Source organism: Aquarana catesbeiana, linkage group LG01, assembly GCF_042186555.1.
Source record: "Aquarana catesbeiana isolate 2022-GZ linkage group LG01, ASM4218655v1, whole genome shotgun sequence".
Taxonomy (NCBI): Eukaryota; Metazoa; Chordata; class Amphibia; order Anura; family Ranidae; genus Aquarana; species Aquarana catesbeiana.
This window is the reverse complement of record NC_133324.1, coordinates 794,583,695-794,609,440: the sequence shown is the minus strand read 5'-3', so window position 1 is coordinate 794,609,440 and position 25,746 is coordinate 794,583,695. Positions and strand designations below refer to the sequence as shown.

At 43.3% G+C, this 25,746-nt stretch overlaps 1 protein-coding gene across 1 annotated transcript in view; it reads left to right on the top strand.

Moving 5' to 3' along the window:
- Nucleotides 1–2,811: 2,811 nt before the first annotated feature.
- The window catches only part of ENPP6 (ectonucleotide pyrophosphatase/phosphodiesterase 6), a 75,181-nt gene continuing 52,246 nt past the window's right edge, over nt 2,812–25,746 (top strand). Inside the window, exons 1-3 of the mRNA XM_073607064.1 lie at nt 2,812–3,135; nt 11,621–11,800; nt 22,302–22,413. Of these exons, the coding sequence (XP_073463165.1) occupies nt 2,895–3,135; nt 11,621–11,800; nt 22,302–22,413 (533 nt within the window). The 5' untranslated portion in view covers nt 2,812–2,894. The remainder of the gene's footprint in view (nt 3,136–11,620; nt 11,801–22,301; nt 22,414–25,746) is intronic.

The following is a 25,746-nucleotide window of genomic DNA, read 5'->3' as shown; positions in this document are numbered from 1 at the left end:
GGAGTAGCACATCTTTCATCAGACTGAGACATCAGAAGGAGAGTCTGGATGGAGCCTCATAGCCTCTGAGTCTATTGTGGTGAGATGGCACCTGCCCATTTCAGTAAAGTACACTATTTGATGACTGAATCATTTATAGACTGCTGGTGAGACTTGCAGTCCCACAGAAGTGATCCTACCTATTCAAAGGCCGCACACAGCTGAACTCTAGGGTCTGTTATTCCCTGTACTATAAAGGCAGTACTGTATTACACTCACAGATAAGGAGGAAGTGTTACAAGTGCTCTATTTCTTCAGTTAAACAGTTATCAGTGCATCATTTATTCTACAGTTGCTTTATCTCTGTTTCCCTGTTGGATTACAAATACTGCAGTATAATATCTGGCTAGCTGAAGACAAACTACAAACTGAGGAACATTCATCACTGTATTCTTTTACACAACCTTGCTGCTCTGCATTGGAGAATTGCTCTGAACTACAACCTAGGGAGAGCCCTTGAGTACAGGTTAAATATTGCATTGCATCAGTGAATGTGAGCAACATTGTATTGTAATTTGGTGTGAGTATTGAGGCTTCAGTGGGGAGGCGTTTAATATAAATCTTGGATAATATTGAACGCTTGCCCCACTGTGCACCTGTCTACATATACTCCCTACGGTGATTATTGAATATACAGTTTCACATCCGTATTATTATTACCAACTGTCATTTATTGTTTATATTTGGTCTCATTGTTCCTTATGATTAATACCCACTTTTGTAAACTTTCTGGGTGGTTAATTGATATTCTGTGTGTGTCTCTGTTACTACTACAGCAGGTGAAGGGACGGGATCCAGGGCTATGGTAAATATATTTTATGGGTTGTCATTATTGTGTTTCTCTTTATTGCTGAGTCCCATACTAATATTACCAAGCAGGTGTGCCAGAGAGGTCAAAATCGTTCTTGGGGAAGAGAGGCAGAATGCAGAACCAAACATTCATGAGCAGCTCCTTCTGGGGTAGTGCTACACTGATATGCAGCACTGATAGGCGGCACTGATGGGCACTGATAGGCAGCACTGATGGGCACTGATAGGCAGCACTGATGGGTGGCACTGATGGACACTGATAGATGGCACTGGATAGGCAGCACTGAGCACTGATGAGCTACTGACAGGCATTACTGATTGGCATCTGAAGGGCACTGACAGGCATTACTGATGGGGCACTGATTGGCACATTTATGGGCACTGATTGGCACTTTGGGCATTGACAGGCGTTACTGATGAGGCACAGACTGGCAGCTGATTGGCACTGATTGGTAGTTGATGGGCACCTCTCATGGGGGCTGCGCTTATAATCCATGTGCTGATTATCAGCCCAGACCCCCCTCTGACAGGGAGAGATGCTGATTGGCATAGAAGAAAGCCGTTTACTGGCACTTCCTGGTTCACGTTGTGATCAGCTGTGATTGGAATCCATTAACACATAAAACACTTGATGCGCCTACACGCCTTGCCAAAACTGAACTTGCCAAAACGTGACTGTTGATGCATTCCAATGGCCAGAATAAGTTAATATTCCTCTCCAATGGAATCCATTAACACCTAAACACTTGATGCACCCACACGCCTTTAAATACGTGTGCAATACACATGTTGTTAACCACTTCCCACCCGGCTTATAGCAGAATGACAGCCAAGCGGTGGTTCTGTTATCCTGAATGGATGTCATATGACGTCTTTCAGGATAACATGCTGGCGCGCGCCCGCATCTCCGAACGTGGTAACCGCATCTCCGATCGTGGTAAGAAGCTTCTGATAGATGCTCCTTGCCACGTGATCAGATGTGATTGGTCACAGCTGATCATGTGGCAAGGAGCCTCTGAGGTCCTTACCATGATCGGAGATGCGGTTACCGCGATCGGAGATGCGGGCGCACGCCGGCATGTTATCCTGAAAGACGTCATATGACATCCAGTCAGATAACAGAACCACCGCTCGGCCTTCATTCTGCTATAAGCAGATAAGCGGAAATGGTTAATAACGTGTATTGCACACGTATTTAAAGGCGTGTAAGCGCATCAAGTGTTTAGGTGTTAATGGATTCCATTGGAGAGGAATATTAACTTATTCTGGCCATTGGAACGCATCAACAGTCAAGTTTCGGCAAGTTCAGTGTTTTTTTGCTTTTCTGCTTCTGTCCTGAATGCATGTGTTTTTTGTTGTTGGCTGTAAACACTCCTCTTCTAATATGCTTGTAAACATTTATGTGTGCATGGACACATAGGCTAACATAGAAGTGATTTTACAGACTGAAAAAAAAAGCAAAATACTTGTTACTTGGTTTTTAAGTCCAGTGTTCATCAGGCCTTAAAGTTCTAATGATTTGATAAGATCATTGTTCTGAACAATCTTTTGATTGAGTACTGTGGCGGAATAGTTTAAGGCTGGGTTCACACTGCAGCACTCTCGGGCTCACAGCAGGAGTCCGGTGCATCCTTATTCACCATTTCAGGGTGAATAAAATATCTCCTAAATGGTGCATGTTTAGGAGATAATAATTTTATCTACAGGTAAGCCATATTATAGGCTTACCTGTAGGTAAAAATAACAAAGCGGACTTAATACCGCTTTTAAGTACATCTTAACAAAGTGTCCCAATTATTCTGAAATATTTAAAGTCACAGATGAAAAAACTGGGAAAAACACATGGTCAGAAAGATTTTAAAACCAAAGAAAGCACAGTGTGCCTAGCCTCATGTATCACAAAGGGTTACAAATTATAAATCAGGGAAACTGTGAGAGTTGCTGGGCCAAAGTGAGGCCCATCCCTCTCTGCTGAAGCCTGATGATAATGCATCTCTGACTCAGTGGCTGGTAGCTGTGTGCTGGGGAAAGATCCAGCTACAGCCATGGCACCATGCAGAACTTTCTATCCCGTCCTTCTTGCCCTCATCCTGGCATACCCCTCCATGGCTCGGCACAAACTTCTGGTCTTCCTGATTGATGGCTTTAGATTTGATTATATAAATGATAAAGAACTGGATCTGCTCCCTGGCTTTAGGGAGTTTGTGAAAAGTGGTGTTAAAGTGGATTATATGACTCCAGACTTTCCCAGTCTCTCTTATCCCAACTACTACACACTAATGACAGGTAAGTGCCATGTCTATGTCATCTGCAGCCATCTATGCATGTCTTTGCTGCATACATGTATTGCTAGAACTTTGGATAAAATGCCATCTTAAAATTACTGATGCTTCTCTTATTCTTCTTATGCCAATTCTGAGGACCAAATAAAGCTGAACTCTAGGCATGTATATAAAACAGAAATGAATGCAGATCTGTAATGCATTAATACATTTTTAAATGTATTTTTAAAAGCAAGCAGTGTATGTACCTGATATCAGCCTCTTGCACTTTCTGTACAGCAGAGCTGGAGTATTTGGGTTCATGCAGACAGGTGTATTATGCAAGTACAGTAAGGCCCCTTGCACACGGGCGCAGTGCCGGTGGTAAAGCGGCGCTTTACCGTTGGTATTCGCCGCTAGCGGCCGAGAAAGGGTTAAAAACACCGCTCCTTCACCGCTCCGAAGATTTTTTCCTGTCCTGCTAGCGCACCGCTGCTGGGAAGCCATAGTTCGGTCTGAATAATGTGTCTGAGTCTCAGACAGTCTGAAACCCAGACGCATGATTCAAAACCCGAACTGTCCGGGTGAATGCCGAACAGGTGGCAACCCTATACCGCTACCAAGATGGCTCCCTCCACACACAGCTTGGTGCAGAACAAAACATGGTAAGTTATAAATGGGGAAAGATTAGCTGCAGGAAGACCATATGGAATCCTGGGAACTAGTCCTTTTGTTGTGTGTGTGTGTGTGTGTGTGTTTGTTTTTTTTTTTTTTTATTGCCAATGAATGTACAAATATTAGTCTTTGACTTAAATAATGCTAGCTCACATCTGTTTTAAGCACTGCTGTGTTGTCTTTCTTAAAGCATTATTGTATAGTATGTTATAGAGCATATTATTGACCATGGCAACACATGAAAATAATCAATTGTTGAGAGCGCACAAAAAAACACATGAGATTACACATGGAAAGATGTGAATCCATACTACAGTATTACTTGTTTAATTTTAATTTTGAGTTATTGCATACTATTGACATAAAAGGGTTTGCAAATCGCTTTAGTAAGCTATATGTGGGAAACTTTTGTTAGTACAGCAGTAAGCTTTGTGCTCCCATTGCATGTTAGTCTCTTACACATACCAATGGCATAGATGCATCAAAAGGTTGCCAGTCTTCATACAAAAGCCTTTACAAGTAAGAGCAGTTAGAAGCACACAACAAGCCCCCCTTTTTTTTTTTTTTTTTTTTTTTTTTTTTTTTTTTTTTTTTTTTTTTTTTTTTTTTTTTTGCACAATATGGAAACCTCGGTTAACAAATATGTTAACATTTTGTTGCAGAATTGGCATGTTTCTTTTAGTATTTAATTGCAGGACTTCTTTCCAAACTATTCTAGAGAAATCATGACTAGGGATGAGGTCGATGTTGGGGTCGAACATAAGTTTGACTCGAATAGCGGGTGTTTGCCCGTTTGCTGAAGAACGAACATTATGGGGCCTTCGTGGGAAATTCAAGCGCCTGCGGATGCCCCATAATGCACTGCGAGATCGCAGTGCGTTGCTATATGATGATTGGCCAATCCCAGCGCCCTCTGCTAAGAGAGCCATAATTGGCCAAAGGCAGAGTGCCTTTGGCCAATCATGGCTCAGGGGGACTAAGTCTACGCCCCACACTAAATAAGGTTGCCTATACGGCAGCCCTGTGTAGTGTTGTTGGCGTGGACAGAGAGCTTGATTTAGATTAAGCCAGGGCTCCACAAACCCCAGGCGCCAGGTCGCCATGGTGACCAGAAACCGCACCCTGGCACCTAGGCTGCCACCAGCCCACTCACTGCAACTCCCGATGCCCCAGACATGCAGTGCTATGATGTTTAACATTGACCACCGTTCCTCCTCCCTCCTCAGCATGGCACTTGATGCTTGCCAGAGCCGCTGAGTGTGTGAAACTGACAGGTAACAGAGAGAGAGAGAGGATCTGTCAGATTTGAACTTGATGTCGGGTGGGCGGGACCCGGCCGGGGTGGGCAGGACCCAGCAGCTATCAAACACCAGCCAATGGGATGGGATCTGGGCGGGCCACTACGTGTATGTGGCCCTGCCCCTTTTCATAAGCAGCCCAATCATTGGCTGGTGTTTAATAGCTGCTGGGTCCCGCCCACCGCGGCCGGGTCCCGCCCACCCCCGACATTAAGCTCAATTCTGACAGCTCCTCTCTGTTACTTGTCAGTTTCACACACAGTTACACTTGGCTCAGTGTGAAACCTACCAGTGCCACCTGCCACCGCCAATCAGTGCCACCGCCAACCAGTGCCTGCCAGTGCCACCGCCAACCAGTGCCACCTGCCAGTGCCACCGCCAATCAGTGCCAATAGTGCCACCTGCGAGTTCCAAACCAGTGCCACTGCCAATCAGTGCCAATAGTGCCACCTGCCAGTTCCAAACTATTGCCACCTGCCAATCAGTGCCAGCGCCACCTGCCAGTGCCAACCAGTGCCATCTGTCGGTTCCAAACCAGTGCCACCAACCAGTACCACATGCCAACCAGTGCCACCTGCCAGTGCCAACCAGTGCTATCTGTCAGTTCCAAACCAGTGCCACCTGCCAGTGCCATCTGTCAGTTCCAAACCAGTGCCACCTGCCAGTGCCAGTCAGCGCCACCTGCCTAAGCCAACCAGTGCCACCTGCCAGAGCCATCTGTTGCCAGCCTTACTCTTTCTGGCCAGCCCATAACCCTGAAGAAGTAACAGCGTTACATTGGAGTTATTGACTGGGTGCTCCGTTATGAGTTAGGGTTAGGGGGTGAAAATTACTGGCCCTACCCCAGGAGCTGACAATCCATACCACTCTAAAAAAAAAAAAACAGGCTCCTAACTTTTTTAACTGGCTCCTAGATTCAAAGCAAATTTGTCAAGCCCTGGATTAAGCAGACAGGTTATTCAGTTAGTGGCAGTGTATTTGATTGACTGTGGCGTGTGTGTGTGTGTGTGTGTATGTATGTATATGTATGTGTGTGTGTATATATATATATATATATATATATATATATTACACTGGATGCAGAGTGTAAATATATATCTACAGTGCATTCCGTGGTGTACTGTTTCTACTACACTTCTGGTGGTGCACACAATACAGTGCAGCCGTAGTGCAGTTGCTACTACCTTTCTGGTGGTGTACACAATACAGTGCAGCCTTAGTGCAGTTGCTAATACTTTTCTGGTGTAGTACACCATACACAATCCAGTGTAGTGTGGTGTTGCAAAACAAAATATACATCACCAAGGAGAGGCAGACCCTCACAGGCCACTAAAAGAGGGCAAGCAGCCTCTGTGTCTACAGTCAACAGTGCTGGTCGTGGACACGGTGCATCCTCTGCAGGTGGCCATGGGGCACGCTTGTCCTTCCCCTTTTTTTTTTTTTTTTTTTTTCTGCTGCTGGCCGTGTTATTGAGCCGGTACATGCAGAAGAGTTGGTGGAGTGGATAATAAAGCCGTCCTCATCCTCTGTCACCCAGGCTCAGAGTAGTTTGCCTTCCAATGCAGCTGCCAAAGCGGCCTATTCCACCGGCTCCTTGTCCACAGTCACTCCTTCCGCAGCCCCACCATTATGCACGGAGGAGTCCCCCGAACTATTCGACCACAGTGTCGGGTACATGCTGCTGGTGGATGCAGTGATTGGAAGGCTCCAATGTTGGTTCCCAGGTTGAGGAAGGGAGTAATGTGAGCCTAGAGAGAGGGGGTGCCCAAGAAGGACAAGAAACTGGCAGTCATGTTTCCTCAGCTGCAGCATACTGCCAAGTTTTGCTCCAGTGACGAGGATGGGGAGGATGATGAGGTCACTGACTCTCTACTTGGGTGCCTAAGAGAGGAGGAGGAGGAGGCGGCACAACTCCGAGGCAGGATGTCCTTTAGGAGGCAGCTTAAAGCAGGGGGTCCACCTATCTATCTTTTTTTTTTTTTTTTTTTTTTTTTTTTTGAGTTCATTCACAAACTTTTCTTCTCAGCATTACATACTCACATTTTGTGTGTAATATGTCCGCCTGTGTCAGATTTCGTCGGAAAGAATAACATATTATTCACTGCAGGCGGTTTCCATCTTCATTGTGGGCATTTGAAGCCCACAAGCATTTATTTCCTGGATGTGGTGAATGCTGTGCTCCCAGCATTCACTGCTCGTTCCCGCACATGCTCAGTGGCATCCTGGGAAGCCTGAGACTAGCTCCCAGGAGTCTGGGAGAGGCTAGAAACACGCCTACTCCCACGGGAGGAGAACCAGGAAGTGCAAAGAAGAACAGAAAAATAAAAGGTAATTACGGCGATTTAAATTTTTTTTTAAATGGCATGTCAGCATCTAGGCAAGGAAGAGAATACATACAGATATTGTTCAAAATTTGGGTGGAACCCCGCTTTAAGGGCAGCCACCCTACTGCATCACACCACAGAGCTCCGCAGGTGCAGGGTGCTGCTGACTCCCCACTGATTTTGAAAAGTTCCTTGGTGTGGGCCTTTTTTGACACGTGTGCAGCAGTTTGCACCGTTGCTGTTTGCAACCTATGTCTGAAGCGGGTCAAGCGTGGGCAGAACAGCAGCCACTTGGGCACCACATGCTTGACCAGACATATGATGACCTGCAGTCCGTTGGCAACAGCAATTGAAAGACCCACATCAAAGAAAAAGGCGGACTTCTCCTTGCTCCTCATCTGGGATCTCCAACCCCACTATACCTCCAGTCCTCTCAAAAACCTGCACTGGGAGGAATGAAGGTATAGCAATAGGTGTCCCAAGTACTTGCAACCAATCTGCTATCAGTACACCTCCATCTGATTTTAGCAGGCAAATTTCCCTACCCCAGTTGCTAAACCGTAAAAAGAAATTCGGTCCCAGCCATCCACATGCTCAGCGTCTGAATGCTAGCTTGGCCAAATTGCTAGTACTGCTACTGCTGCCTTTTCAGCTGGTAGACTCTGCCCCCTTTCGTGAATTTGTAGAATGTGCTGTACCTCAGTTGCAGGTTCCAAAACGCCATTTCTTCTATACGGAAGGCCATTGCGGCTCTCTACTGGCATGTGGAAAGCAATGTTTTGGCCTCGTTGGACAGGGCAGTCAGCAGTAAGGTGCATATTACTGCTGACTCGTGATCTAACAGGCATGGGCAGGGACGTTACCTTTCCTTGGCAGCTGGGAAGGATGCAGCATGGGTGCAGTATTGTTGGAGCTTGTTCCGCTACCACGCCTCCAAAATGTTAGTGGCTCTCTCCTCCCGTTCTCTTCTTCCTCTATGGCCTCTTCTGCAGATTTGTCCTCTGAACCAGCAGTGCTCCGTAAGCGTTCAAGGGCCTACGCAAGCACTCAGGCAAAAAGATGCCATGTGGTGCTTGAGTTGGTCTGCTTAGGGGACAGGAGCCACACTGGGGCAAAGATTCTCTCAGCTCTGCAGGGGCAGGCTCAGAGGTGGTTGACGCCATGCCAGCTTCAGCCAGGAATGGTTGTATGCAACAATGGCACCAACCTTCTCTCCGCCCTCCGACAGGGACACTTGTCCCATGTTTGGCGCATGTCCTGAATTTGGTGGTGCAGCGGTTCTTGAGCAGGTACCCAGGCTTACAGGATCTCCTGAGGCAGGCCAGAAAAGTCTGTGGTCATTTCCGCCGGTCATACAATGCCAGTGCTCGGCTGGCTGACATTCAAAGGGAGTGCAACCTGCCCACCAACCGCCTCATTTGTGACATGCGCACCAGGTGGAACTCAACATTGGCAATGCTGCAGCGGCTACACACGCAGCAGAGGGCCATCAATGAGTACCTGTGTGAGTACAGGGTCAGGGGAGTTTGGCTTCTTTTCGCCATGCCAGTGGCTACTGATCAAGGATGCATGCACTGTCCTGTCATCATTTGAGGAGGCCACGAGGATGGTGAGCAGCAACAATGCATGCATCAGTGATACCTTTTCTATTCCTGTTGGAGCACATGCTTCGTGGAATAATGGACAGGACACTTGAGGCAGAACAGCGGGAGGAAGAGGAGGACTTCCTTACCTCTCAAGGCCCCCTTTATCCAGATAGTATTCCTGTGGGCCCACCAAACACACAGGAAGAAGAGGAGGAGGATTGTGTCAGCATGGACGTGGAGGATAACACTCAACAGCAGTCTTCAAGGGATGGTTTTCAGTCCCCAGAAACCCAAGGAGTTGTATGTGGCCGGGAGGAGGTTGTTGGGGATCATGTGATCCTTAGTGACCCAGAGGACTCAGAATCGAATGTCTCCGCAAACTTATGCTGCATGACCTCCCTGATTCTGCAAAGCCTGCAAAAGGACCCTAGGATTTGTGGTATCAAGGAGAGGGATCATTACTGGCTGGCAACCCTTCTTTATCTTCATTACAAGGGTAAGGTTGCAGAACTCATCCTGCCTTCGCAGAGGGAGCAGAGGATGAAACATTTTCAGGAGGCCTTGAAGAAAGGTTTGTGCAATGCCATTCCAGACCCTGGGAGGTTACAATTTCCTGGTGCTGGACAACCTGTTGTGAGGCTTCGTTCAGTCAGAGGAAGAGCTGTGGAGAAGGTAGCTGGCTGACCGATGCCTTTATACAATTTTTCAGTCCTCCAGCGCCAAGGTCTGATCGGTTCAAGCAACCATCGTTTGAATTACATGGTGCAGGAATATTTAGGGGCAAGAGCAGACTTTGAAACCTTTCCAACAGACCATCCACTAGGTTACTAGGGCTTGAGGATGGACCACTGGCCAGAACTTGCTCAATATGCAATTGAGCTACTGGCCTGTCTTGCATCCAGCATTCCTTCTGAATGCACATTCAGTGCTGCTGGAGGGTTTGTAACGGATCATAGCGTGCACCTGTCCACAGACTCCGTTGATAGTCTCACATTCATAAAAATGAATCAATCTTGGATCAGCAGCTATCAAGCACCTGATGCTGATGTAACTGATTGATTTTTTTCTATGAATGTGGGATCCCTTGAAGACTACCTATGCTGAGTCTTCAAGGGAGCTATGAGAGATCTTAGACTTTGACTGCTGCCACCCCTCTTGTGTCAGAGTCAGCTGCGGATGTTTGGCTGAAGTGAACATTGGCTGAAGAGTTTAGTCTATCTAGTTCTTTGTGAAGGGATTCTGCTCTTGGTGTTTTAAAGAAAGAAGCCTGCTTTTCACTATATCTACTACAAGGCAAGTCCATAGTTTGCTATTGCAAGGACCTCTGCTTCTGCTTTTCAGAGTTTGCTGTCCTCAACCAGTACATGGTTCTCATTTTTGGAGGATCCCACTCAATTCCCTCAACCCTATCTTAGTTACTCCAAAAATAAAAACAACCAAAAGAACAACCCTGGACTTGTTGTTGAGACAAAGACTGACTGTGAATGTGTGCCTGGCTGTGGGGCAGTCTATTGGGAAAAAAACCTGGGCAATTTTCTAGCGGTTCCTGCAGGGGTTGCACTACATCTAAATGTAGAAGTTTGACAAAATTTGTAGAGGAGAAAGGTGGAACCAGAACAGGCTGCATTCTTCAGCTGTTGAATTGAATCTACTGTTTCTTGAGCCTTCCACAAGCTTCCCTACTGTGAATGTATGCACATGTTGGGTTGTACACATCCTTATATCCTCAACAACTTTTCCAAAATATGAGATCTCCTGTTTATTGCTACTTTAACTTTGCACTAGGTTTTACAGTTTATATTTATTTAGAGATAGAGAAGTAAAAATTGTTAACAGAAAATTGAATTTTCCATTCTGATTCTATGAAATAAAAATGAACTTTTAGAAGACTGGCAGGTAGCAGGAATGTATTGTAATTGCAGTGACCTACACCAGAGGTTCATATAAACTGCGTTCCATTTAAATATTTAGGGACCATGGCAGTGTAGCTGCAGTGTAACCCTATGATAAATGCACGTGTCAATACTTGAGTTTTTTTTTTTTTTTTTTTTCATTTGAACTTATTTCAATATTAATGTAGGCTGTCTTATAATCTGCCTTATAAGAAAACAGTAAAGATAGGCCTCGTGGATCATAATAAGTAATTTATTAATACAATATTGGGTGATAACCAGAAAATTGTTGTCAAATACTTACCATCATTTTCTTTCCTGGCAAGTTGCAAGGCAGCATATGAGTGGTACGACTCTGCTCTCTCTTTGCCCCCATAGGACCAGATATCATAAATACAAATCCCTGTGTATTGTAATTATTGACTGTTCCTTGCCAGCGTATCATGACTTGTCATTTGCTGCCCATGTTTTGTAATATTTTTGTGTGTATATGCTTTGGTGTATCTATTACTCCCTCCAATGCTCCACTATAGCCCCCAAGTCAGTACTTCTATACAGGAAGCAGAGTCTACATATTGAATTATTTACCTTTTAATTATATAAACATTTTATATAATACAGTTTACAATACAAAAAATATCTTCTAAAAAATAAAAATGGATTTCTGCAGTTCTAAAAAGACTATTCAAATTAACTGTGTACTTTGGGGTGTTGAGATATTTTGCTTATCTTCAGGTCGGCACTGTGAAGTCCATCATATGACTGGAAACTACATGTGGGATCAGAAGACAAATCTTTCATTTGATATTGGTACTAATAAAGACAGCCTGCTGCCAATTTGGTGGGATGGATCAGAGCCATTTTGGGTTACTATGGAAAAGGCGAAAAGAAATGTGTATATGTACTACTGGCCAGGTAAAGTAGCTCAAAGCTAACAATTCTATACTGTATATTACAAGGATCAGATTTAAGATTTTATCAAGTTAACTGTTGTTGCAAATTGGCTTTTACTTGACTTGAGGTAATTCCATCTCCCAGCTAAATAATTTAATTTTTTAAGTTGTAATTGGGGGTTTTACGGGTTAGAGCATGTAATGGGTTTATTGGCAAATCTTCTACTCCTTTCCCTGGTGACAGGGGATAAAGAATATGCTAAATATGGCTCAAACTCTGCCCATACATTCAACTTTAAAAAGTTTCTGTTCTATAAATGGGTATACTACTACATTATCTGTAGCGGGCATAACTAGCATTTACAGGATCCTGCTGCAATAAATTAGGTTGGTCCAGGTAGAATTAGTGTAACCACCACAGTGAGCAAACTGCCACTAATTCACAGTGGCCATACTATCTAGCATACTTTAAGTAATGGGAAACCCTGCAATCAGTAATGTTGTTTACAAGTCCTGTATGTCTCAACATTTTGGGTAAAACTGTCATTGAGGGCAATACAAGGGCTGTGGTTGGTGACCTCCTGCTGAAGCTGCTACTTGAATTCCTGTTCTATAACCCACTAGATTCTGTACTTTCCAACTCTCCTAAACTGGAACAAGTATGGAGATTAAGAAAAATGGAGAAAAGTCAGAAGTACTTACCATGATATCACCACAAAGCAACTGCCATTTTCCAATCCTCCCATAAACATCAAAAACCCTAATGTCCCATACACACGGTCGGACTTTATTCGGACATTCCGACAACAAAATCCTAGGATTTTTTCCGACGGATGTTGGCTCAAACTTGTCTTGCATACACACGGTCACACAAAGTTGTCAGAAAATCCGATCGTTCTAAACGCGGTGACGTAAAACATGTACGTCGGGACTATAAACGGGGCAGTGGCCAATAGCTTTCATCTCTTTATTTATTCTGAGCATGCGTGGCACTTTGTCTGTCGGATTTGTGTACACACGATCGGAATTTCCGACAACGGATTTTGTTGTCGGAAAATTTTATCTCCTGCTCTCCAACTTTGTGTGTCGGAAAATCCGATGGAAAATGTCCGATGGAGCCCACACACGGTCGGAATTTCCGACAACACGCTCCGATCGGACATTTTCCATTGGAAAATCCGACCGTGTGTACGGGGCATAAGGCTGCTGCTGGGCGCAGTCATCTAAGGTGTGGTATCGGCAGGCATTATGAAGTCCCTCACTTTATAGTATTCCCCTTTGCTCCCCCCCCCCCCCCCCCAGCTAATACATAAAAGGTTATTGGGGGGGGGGGGGGGACGTCAGGCAGAGAGGCTGGGCTAACGCAGACAGTGAATTAAGAGAAAGGGAAGAGAAGGAAAATGTTCCAAATAAGGATTTAAATGCTTGCTTTTTCTTTGTTTTTGATGACAGCTGGTGGCAAAGTTGGTGACTGAGTAGCTTTAACATCTATTGTGCAGATACAGTACCTTGAAAAAGTATTAATACTCCTAGAAATTTTCCACATTTTGTCATCTTACAACCAAAAACTTTTTTAAATTTTATTTTATTGGGATTTTATGTGATAGACCAACACAAAGTGGCACATAATTGTGAAATGGAAGGAAAATGATAAATGGTTTTTACAAATAAATAGGTGAACATATGAGTGAAGAAATGGCACGGATCTCAGATTCTTCACAGGGCATGCGCCAATGACATCATCGGCACACTACAAGGTAAATATCTCCTAAACAGCGCAGGTTTACGAGATATTTCCACTACCTATAGGTAAGCCTTATTCTTGGCTTACCTATAGGTAAAAGTGACGCAGGAGGGTTTACAACCACTTTCATTCGCCCTGAGTCAATACTTTGTAGAAGCACCTTTCGCTGTAAGTCTTTTTTGAGATGTCTCTACCAGCTTTGCCCATCTAGAGAGTGAAATTTTTGCCCATTGTTCTTTGCAAAATAGCTCAAGCTCTGTCAGATTGGATGGAGAGTGTCTGTGAACAGCAATTTTCAAGTCTTGTCACAGATTCTCAATTAGATTTAGGTCTGGACTTTGACTGTGCCATCCTAACACATGAATATGCTTTGATCTAAACCGTTTCATTGTAGCTCTGGCTGTATGTTTAGGGTCATTGTCCTGCTGGAAGGTGAACCTCCACTCTAGTCTCAAGTCTTTTGCAGACTCTAACAGGTTTTCTTCTAAGATTTCCCTGTATTTGGCTCCATCAATCTTCCCATCCACTCTGAACAGCTTGCCTGTCCTTGCTGAAGAAAAACATCCCCACAACATGATGCTGCCAGCACCATGTTTCACGATGGCGATGGTGTGTTCAGGGTGATGTGCAGTGTTAGTTTTCTGCCACACATAACATTTTGCTTTTAGATCAAGAAGTTCAATTTTGGTCTCATCTGACCAGAGCACCTTCTCCCACATGTCACAAATCTAGTGGATTGCCCTTATGGGTTACAATATATTGGGCGCACTATGAGACATTTGAGTACAAGAATACATGAACACCTTAATAACATCAAAAAGGGGTTCCCTAAACAGCCTTTCTAACCATTTCAGAATGTACCACAACCAAGACCTGAGTCTAGCCACTTTTTTCGGTATTGACAGGGTGGAGCCCCACTAGAGTGGGGGGAACATGACCCAAAAGATTTAAAAAACTAAACTGAATGGATTTTTAGATTAAATACTCTCAACCCTGTGGGTATCAATGTTGATATAGATTTAAACTTTTTTTTTTTTGTTAAATTATTAGTTATTTCTTTAGTCCTATTATTGTTATTATTATTGTAAAAGGTGTTCCATATTCATTCTAATAAACCCAGCCATATGGGATCTATGGCATGTTGAGGCAAAGTGATACTGTTGGTCACCACATGATGGCGATACTCACATGGATTTAGTACCATGGTTGGCGATTAACTTGGGTATTGGCCATTCACTCCTTGCCACCACTAGGTGTTGTATATGAAGTTGAATTTCTAATTTTTAACATTTATGCAAATTTACTAATTGTAGTTTACTAATTTCATTTTGACACAAAATATTTAATGTTTAGGTTTGTTAGTTCATTGCTTATGATAAGCTAATTTTAAGATAGTTGTGCTCATAAGTATACATATCCTGGTAGAATTTATGATTTCTTGGCCATTTTTCAGAGAATATGAATGATAACACAAACATTTCTTTCACTTGTGGTTAGTGTTTGGCTGAAGCCATTTATTATCAATCAACTGTGTTTACTCTTTTTAAATCATAATGACAACAGAAACTACCCAAATAACCCTGATCAAAAGTTTACATACCCTGGTGATTTTGGCCTGATAACATGCACACAAGTTGACACAAATGGAATTGAATGGCTATTAAAGGTAACCATCCTCACCTGTGATCTGTTTGCTTGTAATTAGTGTGTGTGTGTGTGTGTGTGTGTGTGTGTGTGTGTGTGTATAAAAGGTCAATACGTTTCTGGACTCCTGATAGACCCTTGCATCTTTCATCCAGTGCTGCACTGACTTTTCTGGATTCTGAGTCATGGGGAAAGCAAAAGAATTGCGAAAGGATCTGTGGGAAAAGGTAGTTGAACTGTATAAAACAGGAAAGGCATATAAAAAGATATCCAAGGAATTGAGAATGCCAGAAGAATCAGAAGTGTTTAAACTCTAATCAAGAAGTGGAAAATGAGGGGTTCTGTTGAAACCAAACCATGGTCAGCTAGACCAACTAAAATTTCAGCCACAACTGCCAGGAAAATTGTTCGGGATGCAAAGAAAAACCCACAAATAACTTCAGGTAAAATACATGACTCTCTGAAAACATGTGGTGTGGCTGTTTCAAGATGCACAATAAGGTGGCACTTGAAGAAAGATGGGCTGCATGGTCGAGTCGCCAGAAGAAAGCCATTACTACACAAATGACACAAAGTATCCCCCTTATAAGACGCCAAACAGCACAGAGACAAGCCTCAAACCTTCTGGCACAAAGTCATTTGGATTGATGAGACCAAAATTGAGCTTTTTGGCCACAACCATAAACGCTTCCTTTGGAGAGCAGTCAACAAAGCCTATGATGAAAGGTACACCATTCCTACTGTGAAACACTTTGGTGGATCGCTGATGTTTTGGGGATGTGTAAGCTACAAAGGCACAGGAAATGTTGTCAAGATAAATGCAGTATGTCATCAAAAAATACTGGAGGAACATTTGCATTCATCAGCTAGGAAGCTGCACATGGGACTTACTTGGACATTCCAACATGGCAATGATCCAAAACACAAGGCCAAGTCGACCTGTCATTGGCTACAGCAAAAATAGTGAAGGTTCTGGAGTGGCCATCTCGGTCTCATGACCTCAATATCATTGAGCCACTCTGGGGAGATCTCAAATGTGCAGTTCATGCAAGACAGCCCAAGAATTTACAGGAACTGGAGGCTTTTTGCCAAGAGAAATGGGCAGCTTTATCATCCACAAATACCACAAAAGACTTCAAGCTGTCATTGATGTTAAAGGGGGCAATACATGGTATTAAGAACTGGGGTTTGTGAACTTTTGATCAAGGTAGTTTCTGATGTCATTATGATTTTAAAAAAGTTCACAAATTCTTAATACCATGTATTGCCCCCTTTAACATCAATGACAGCTTGAAGTCTTTTGTGGTATTTGTGGATGGTAAAGCTGCCCATTTCTCTTGGCAAAAAGCCTCCACATATATATATACATACACATACACACACACACACACACACACACACACACACACACACACACACACACACACACACTACAAGCAAACAGATCACAGGTGAGGATGGTTACCTTTTTAATAGCCATTCAAATCCATGTGTCAACTTGTGTGCATGTTATCAGGCCAAAATCGCCAGGGTATGTAAACTTTTGATCAGGGTTATTTGGGTAGTTTATGTTGTCATTATGATTTTAAAAAGAGTAAACACAGTTGATTTGATAATAAATGGCTTCAGCCAAACCCTAACCATGAGTAAAAGAAAAGTTTTTGTGTCATCATTCATATTCTCTGAAAAATGGTCAATAAATTATACATTTTGCCGGGGTATGTAAACTTATGAGCAAAACTGTAATTGGAAGGATTGGATTGGATATCCTTCATTGGGCAGCAGTATATAACCATGTAGGTGATTTATCCGGTCATGTGACCCCTGATGTCAGACGTGCTGACGAAACGCATTGGGTTCCCACAGGGGAACACAGGTGGAGCACAAACAGCGTCCTCGCACCCATCTGTTCGTTTACACATTTTTATCCTTGTGGATTGTTTTAGCGCTAAGTTAAAATAAACTTTGTTGATATACTTTATCATGGAAGCTTGTTCCTTGTTTTTATTTTGGATCCTGATGCCTGGGGTTCGTTTGATATTTCCCTAAAACAACCGTTTGTAGGCACCATCAGGTTTGCTGAGATGGATCATTAGAACATTCCATTCCAACGCTGTATATGATCTCTAATGGGGATCATATTCATCTGGTGAGTAGGCTGAGTGATTGGTGTTGGTGGAGGAACTCTACAGTTACCCTTGCATTGGATTTATGAAATCACTGCTTCACTGGAATATGTAAGATGATTTTCTTTGGACTTATACCATAAATGTATTCACAATTGTTGGACACTCATGTATTGTGGTTCACATTTGAGCCAACAATTCACATTTATTGCAGTTATTTAAAAGCTTACAATGTTATTCCTCTAAACACTTGAGTCAATGATTTATTTAATCCATTTATTGTTGGTTTATATGTTGATTTAAACACTGCAGAGTCCTAGTGGTTATACACTCAATTGCACTGTTTGCACTTTAAGTAAATAGACATAGAGAGTGCAGTTCAGCACGTAACGCCTACCTTCTTCCACATGTTTGCTGTGTCCCCCACAAGGCTTCTCGCAAACTGCGAACCGGATTTCTTATGGCTTTCTTTTTGCCGCTCTTCCATAAAGGCCATATTTGTGGAGTGCAGGACTAATAGTTGACCTGTGGACAGATTCTCCCACCTGAGCTGTGGATCTCAGCAGCTCCTCCATAGTTACCATGGGCCACTTGGCTGCTTCTCTGATTAATGTAATTAATAATAATCCACCCAAGAAGACCCATATTCTACCAACATCCCAATTGGAACAATGTTAGAAAGGAACTGCCCCCCAAAGGAATACTAAGGTCTTTTAAGGCAACTAATCGACAATTGATACAAAAAATAGAAATTTATTATAAAAAAGTATAGGTGCATACAACACAAATAGATTTTACATATATAGCCTGAACGAATAATATAGCAGGCATAAATCTAAAAAAGCAGATCCTTCAATACTGTTCCAAACATGTTTGTTTGAGTCCTTTCTTCAGGGGTATGTTGTATGAGGTAACACTGCTGTATTGGTATTCTATAATGAAACAAGATTGCATATAAAATTCACATTCACAATGGACAGGGATGAGCATCGTTGAGGCCGAGTAAGACACATTTGCTGAATGCAAAAAGACGCTGTTGCTGAAAAGCTAGGATAGCAGCTGATGAGGGGAAGATCGCTCCCTCCTCCTATAGCTGCAAGACAGCGCCCACACATGCATAGTATGCGGCGCATGTGATGTGGGACGTCGTCGCACACACATAGGAACTAGCCAATATGGGATGAATAAGGGCAGGTGTGGGTGGAAACGTAGATTGTAGCAAAAAAATTAAAAAGGAGACATTCGTAAGAATGCGACTGAAAAATTAGAAAATAAGTGACTGGTAGTTGCATCACCCAGCATCAAGGGATTATAAGACCACCGCAAAGCACATGAAAGGAAGAAATCTAGAGATCTTAGATTTATTCCTTTTCATGTCCTTTGCGGTGGTCTTATAATCCCTTGATGCTGGGTGATGCAACTACCAGTCACTCTTTTTTTTCTCTTTTTTTTTTTTTTTTTTCATCCGCGTTCTTGCAAATGTCTCCTTTTTTTTTTTGCTACAATCTATGCTATCTGTGCATCTATGTGGAGGACTATCTAAAAATATATATATATATATATATATATATATATATATATATATATATATATATATATATATATATATATATATATATATATATATATATATATATTTATTTATATTTTTTTTCATTGGCGCGGTTGTATGTATGTGTGTGTTTTTAAGCACACTGCTGATGTTGGTTGCCTTATCCCTTTGTGCATTGATGACTTCGGTTCACGGCTCCTCCGCTGCCCCGTGCACGGCCCCTTCCCTCCTTGTGGATTGTGGGAGGCCTGCTTCGGTGTGTGGGAGGAGTCTCTGCGTGCTGTGACTCTGATTGGAGCCAGGCCTGTGACTGGTGCCGCTTTCCTTTCCTGGCTGTGTCGCCGAACGTCTGCCTCGTTTTCCCTTGTGTGATGGTTGCTGTTTCCGCCCACACCTGCCCTTATTCATCCCTTATTGGCTAGTTCCTATGTGTGTGTGACGATGTCCCACATCACATGCGCTGCTTACTGCGCATGTGTGGGCGATGTCTTGCAGCTATATGAGGAGGGAGCGATCTTCCCCTCCATCAGTTGCTATCCTAGCTTTTCAGTAACAGCGTCTTTTTGCATTCAGCATTGTCTGGCTACCTGTGCCCTTCAAGGTTGGTCTACATTTATATTACTACATTTATATTGATACTTACTATTGTCATGCGATGCATTGCTGCGCTTTGGATATAATCATTTGTTACCTTTTTGACCTGTTGCTTACTCAATGTAGGAACGGTTACTATCTTTTTTTATTACCATATGATATCCATAATAATGTTTTATATTAATGACTAATTGTAAGACCTTTGTTAAAGCGGGGTTCCACCCAAATTTTGAACAATATCTGTATGTATTCTCTTCCTTGCCTAGATGCTGACATGCCGTTTAAAAAAATTTAAATCACCGTAATTCCCTTTTTATTTTTCTATTCTTCTTTGCACTTCCTGGTTCTCCTCCCGTGGGAGTAGGCGTGTTTCTAGCCTCTCCCAGACTCCTGGGAGCTAGTCTCAGGCTTCCCAGGATGCCACTGAGCATGTGCCGGAACGAGCAGTGAATGCTGGGAGCACAGCATTCACCACATCCAGGAAATAAATGCTTGTGGGCTTCAAATGCCCACAATGAAGATGGAAACCGCCTGCAGTGAATAATAGAAGTTATTCTTTCTGAAGAAATCTGACACAGGCGGACATATTACACACAATATGTGAGTATGTAATGCTGAGAAGAAAAGTTTGTGAATGAACTAAAAAAAAAAAAAAAAAAAAAAAAGATAGGTGGACCCCCGCTTTAAACTTCTCCCTCCTTTTATGCTGGCTATTACAACATGTAAGTTTTAACTGCTTTGTTGTAACACCTATGCACTAGGTTGTCTTATGCCGGCAGGCACTCCAAAAAGTAATTTTATTTTTATATATATATTATATTTATTTTGTTTTAAGGTCCCTGCTCCCCTCCAGGGGTCACCACCATCGCATAGCAACACCTTTTGGGTCTCTATGTCGGCGGTACTAGTGGGAGGTTTTTTCCTCCCATCGGTTGTCATCTACGCTCATCCCATCCTTGTTTGGAGGATTTACACACCAGTACATCTATAATCCCCGTATACCAGCCGTATGTGTCTCCACGCTTGATTGCATATTTGGCAGTTTTCATCTTTCTTTTTGTTTTACTGGTTTTTTCCAGTGACTGGTATGTATGTTTCTTACTTGGCCTCAACGATGCTCATCCCTGTCCATTGTGAATGTGAATTTTATATGCAATCTTGTTTCATTATAGAATACCAATGCAGCAGTGTTACCTCATACGACATACCCCTGAAGAAAGGACTCTACAGAGGTCCAGAAACATGTTTGGAACAGTATTGAAGGATCTGCTTTTTTAGATGTATGCCTGCTATATGTATTTGTTCATGCTATATATGTAAAATCTCTTTTGGTGTTGTATGCATGTATACTTTTTTTTAATAATACATTTCTATTTTTTGTATCAATTGTTGATTAGTTGCCTTAAAAGTCCCTTGTATTCCTTTGGTGGGTACGTCCTTTGTAACAGTCTTTGATTAATGCTCTCCTTGCTCGGCCTGTCAGTTTAGGTGGATGGCCATGTCTTGGTAGATTTGCAGTTGTGCCATACTCTTTCCATTTTCAGGTGATGGATTGAACAGTGCTCCATGAGATGTTCAAAGCTTGGGATATTTATTTATAACCTAACCCAAAAGTTCTCCACAACTTTATCCCTGACCTGTCTGGTGTGTTCCTTGGCCTTCATGATGCTGTTTGTTCGCTTAGGTTCTCCGAATAGAAATGCACGCCACATTTTTCACATATATTTATTTGTAAAGAATTTTGAAAAACCTTTTATCATTTTTCTTCCACTTCACAATTATGTGTCACTTTGTGTTGGTCTATCACATAAAACCCCAATAAAATACATTTACATTTTTGGTTGTAATATGACAAAATGTGGGAAATTTCAATGGATATGAATACTTTTTCAAGGCACTATAAGCTTATAATAAAAACAAAAGGATGCTGGAAATTTGCCTTTTTTGAGAAATTGCAGTAACTTAATCGACTTCAGAGTTCTTACTGGGTCTTCAACATATATCGTACATTTTACTGCCAAAGTACCTAATTCCCCACCCCACATACACAAAAGGACAAGTATAAACCCCAAATCTTAAAAGATATATATATATATATATATATATATATATATATATATATATATATATATATATATATATATATATATATTTTTTTTTTTAAGATTCATGCTTACCTAGGTGGATGCAGCATTGGACCGATGCTGCAGCTGTCCCCTGCCATCTCTGCACTGAGAACCGAGCCACCGAACACCGCCGGTGGATCAGTTCTCACTCCTCCCCGAGCGGAGAAATGCTGCCTGTCAGTCAGCATCTCTCCAGTTCTGATCCTCCACGCTCATTGGAGCAATGAGCTGTGGAGGGTCGGGGAGCAGCCGTCTCAGCGGCTCGCTGAGACTGCCATCAATTAAGGCATCTGGCGGATCCAGACTTGGTAAGTCGGGATGAAGCGCTGCCTCGACTGAAGGCAAGCTGGACCACTGCTGAATTTTTTTTTTTTTTTTTTTAAACGATTTTTATTGCCACATGTGAATAGTTATACAATAGAACATTCAGAGGTTGACATACTTCAAAATATAGGACAGATACTTTTAACAGAAAAAAAACATACAATGCACAACTAATGCATTTTACACAGTATGTGTACTCCACCAAAACTGACCTTCCCAAAGGGTTTCATTATGAACACTGCTACCATATAACCATATCACCTTATTCATATATAGCATTTAGTGTGACTATTTATAGAAAATGAACAAACCACTGCTGATTTTTTGTATCTTGCATACCTATTTTAAATATATTCCTGTATCTTCATTTTATTAACCGGTTACATTCAAATTTTTTATTTTTTTTATTTTAGGTTGTGAGGTTGAAATTCTTGGCATTAGACCCAAATATTGCCGCGAATATTACAATTTTCCATCCGATGCTAATTTCACTAGAGCTGTGAATGATGCTCTTCAGTCTCTGAGGTAACTACTGTATATCTCTAAGTATGCTGTAAAGTGCTTTTTAAAGATTTTAAATTTCACAAATATACTGTATATTTGTAGGTGGGGTGCAGTGTAGTGCTTTGTCAATAGTTAACACAGAGAGTTTCAATAAAGAACTTGTATTAAAGAATGCAGTAACAGTTCACAACAGAACCCAGGGGGGAAATCCACCATCTGGGTACATTCACAGGTTACAGAAATGAGACTAAGACCATGCTCTGCCGGACTGACAGTGTCTGTAAAGAGAGCAAAATGTGGCCTGGTCACCTCGTGCCCATCTGGGAAGATGTCCAGAGGAAACCCTATGCTTTCCCTCCTCCTTGGGAACCTTTCCCTACCGCTAGTACTGTCCCCGAAAGGCAGGATGCATCTCCCTACGCTACCCGGCAAACCCTGGAGTAAGGTTCTTTAAATAGGCTCTGCCTGATCCAAGATGGCTGATAGCTTTTCCAGTGACCCAAGGAAACCATAGAGGAACCCTGTTCCTCTTGACTTCCTCCTCCAGCAACCGTGCCACTGCAGGAGAGCGACACCTGTTGTGGAGAAAGTAGACTGTACCTGCTTACATATTTGAAAGGAATTTTGTGAAGAGGGAGTTTATCTATAAGCTTCCATCCCTCCACAGAAATGCCCAGGTCAGGTTTACATTGATGTGACTCCCCTGGACATGGTATACACCCGAAGCTTGCAGAATGTTGGCTTCTGGAAAACTGGAAGGCTGAAGTTGTTTATTTTAAAGTCTTTAACCACTTCCCGCCCACCCTATAGCGGATTGACGTCTGGGAAGTGGTTCTGTTATCCTGACTGGACGTCATATGACGCCCAGCAGGATAACATGCCGCAGCGCGCCCTCGGGGGCGCGCATCGCGGCGATCGGAGGAGCGGTGTGTCAGCCTGACACACCGCTACACTGATCTTGGTAAAGAGCCTCCGGCGGAGGCTCTTTACCACGTGATCAGCCGTGTCCAATCACGGCTGATCATGCTGTCAATGGGAAGAGCCGTTGATCGGCTCTTCCTCACTCGCGTCTGACAGACGCGAGTAGAGGAGAGCCGATTGGCAGCTCTCCTGGCAGGGGGGGGTCTGCACCGATTGTTTATCAGCGCAGCCCCCCCTCAGATCACCACACTGGACCACCAGGGATCGCCACTAGGACCACCAGGGAAGGGGCAACATGGATGGCCAGGTATGTACCCCATGGCCATCCACATGTGCCCAATCTGTGCCAATCAGTGCCCACAAATGGGCACTGATTGGCACCATTATGTCACTGGTCTGCCCAGCAATGCCCAGATCTGCCCAGCAATGTTTTATCAGTGCCACCTGTCATTGCCCATCGGTGCCACCTGTCTGTGCCCACCTATCAGTGCCACACATCAATGCCACCTACAAGTGCCCATCAGTGCCGCATACCAGTGCCGCCTGTCAGTGCCACCTCATTGGTGCCACCTCATCAGTGCCCATCAATGCAGCCATATCAGTGCCCATCATTGAAGGAGAAAATGTACTTATTTACAAAAAGTTTTAACAGAAACAAAGAAAAACTTGTTTTTTTCAAAATTTTCGGTCTTTTTTTATTTGTTGCGCAAAAAATAAAAAACGCAGAGGTGATCAAATACCACCATAAGAAAGCTCTATTTGTGGGAACAAAATGATAAAAAATTTGTTTGGGTACAGTGTAGCATGACCGCGCAATTGTCATTCAAATTGTGACAGCGCTGAAAGGTGAAAATTGGCCTGGGCGGGAAGGTGTCTAAGTGCCTGGTATTGAAGTGGTTAAAAGACAAGTAAAGGAGTTTTTTTTTTTATTTTATTTTTTTTGGAGATTCATACTTACCTAGGTGGATGCATCGGTCCAATGCTGCATCTGTCCCCTGGTGTCTCTGAACTGAGAACCGAGCGATCGAACACCGCCGGTAACTTGGTTCTGACAGGTCCCCGAGCAGAGAGCTGCAGACTGTCAGTCACAGCTCTCTGCTCTGTCCCCTCCCTGCTCCTTGAAGAGCTGGGCTGCAGAGGGGGTGGAGAGGCCATGTCAGGCTCTTAGCAGCTCACTGAGAGGCTGAGCCGGGTGTCAGTCCAGGCACCTGGCGGATCCAGACTTTATTGTCGCGAAGATGCAGTGCCCGGACTGAAATCCAATTACGTCAGCGGAGAGCGGACTTTAGCCCACTCTCTGCTGAAAACGGGTCACAGGAGTGCAAAATGAACTACACTCCTGTGATCCATAGGAAAAGTACAGCCAAACGAGCTTTGGCTGGACTTCTCCTTTTTAAAGATGGTTTCCAAGCGTGTGTGTGTGTGTGTGTGTGTGTGTGTGTTATAAGGGGGAAAGGCTCAACTGATGTTGGCAGTGGTACATCACAAAGACAGGTACAGTCCAAGAAGGTTTGTCCTGCACTTTTGTTCAGCAAGTCAGGAAACAGTTTAATGTAGAAGGGCTTTGTATAGCAAGTTCATAGCATCCAAGCCACTAGCTAAACTAAAGTCATTCCTGCCCCAATGCAGTTCTGATACCTTTTGAGTGTTTTGGCAGCAAAATGTTTTTTCACCTAGCAGCAGGCTCTTACAGCAGAGAGAGAGAGAGAGGGAGCCTATAGCATAAGTCAGCTCACATGTAAAAAGTCCTATGGACAGCTAAGACTAAAGAGTATCTTCAGCCCCCCCCCCCCCCCCACTCAAAAAAATTAAGTCAGCAGATACAAAAACTGTAGCTATTGACTTTTTTAAAAAAGGGACACTTACCTGTCCAGGGATCCAGTGCTGTCCTTACCCAGGCTGGTTCTTCCCTGGTCTTTGGGTCGGCGCCAGCATGTTTACTAAGGGAAGCCAGATGTGACTTCTTGCAGCTTCACAGCCAGTTTCCCATTGTGCATGCATGACCATGGTGTGCTTTGTTAATGGTCCCACAGCCTTCTCCCAAAAGTCTGCAGGCAAAGTGAAGGAGGCAGAAATTTCTACACAATCTGAGCAGGAGTGGGTACATGTAGTGCACACCACGTAGGAGCCGCTGGTGAAAAGGCATACCTCACCCTACACAGCCAGGCACACCAGATTTCCACAGGCTCCCAGAGTCGGGAAACATTCCAGTGCTTGTTTTTGTATTTTTATTGAGGGGATAAAACTTGGATGAGGAATAGGGTACTATGGAATGCCCTCTTGACTTCAGAAAACTCTTAAGGGACAACTCTTCCTATACACAGCTATATATACTCCTTCTCTTCCTCTAGCACTTCACTTGCTTGCAAAACAGACTCAGCTAAGACACTTTTAGTAAATCTGGTGAAGCCAGATCAAAGCAAGAGCCCTTTA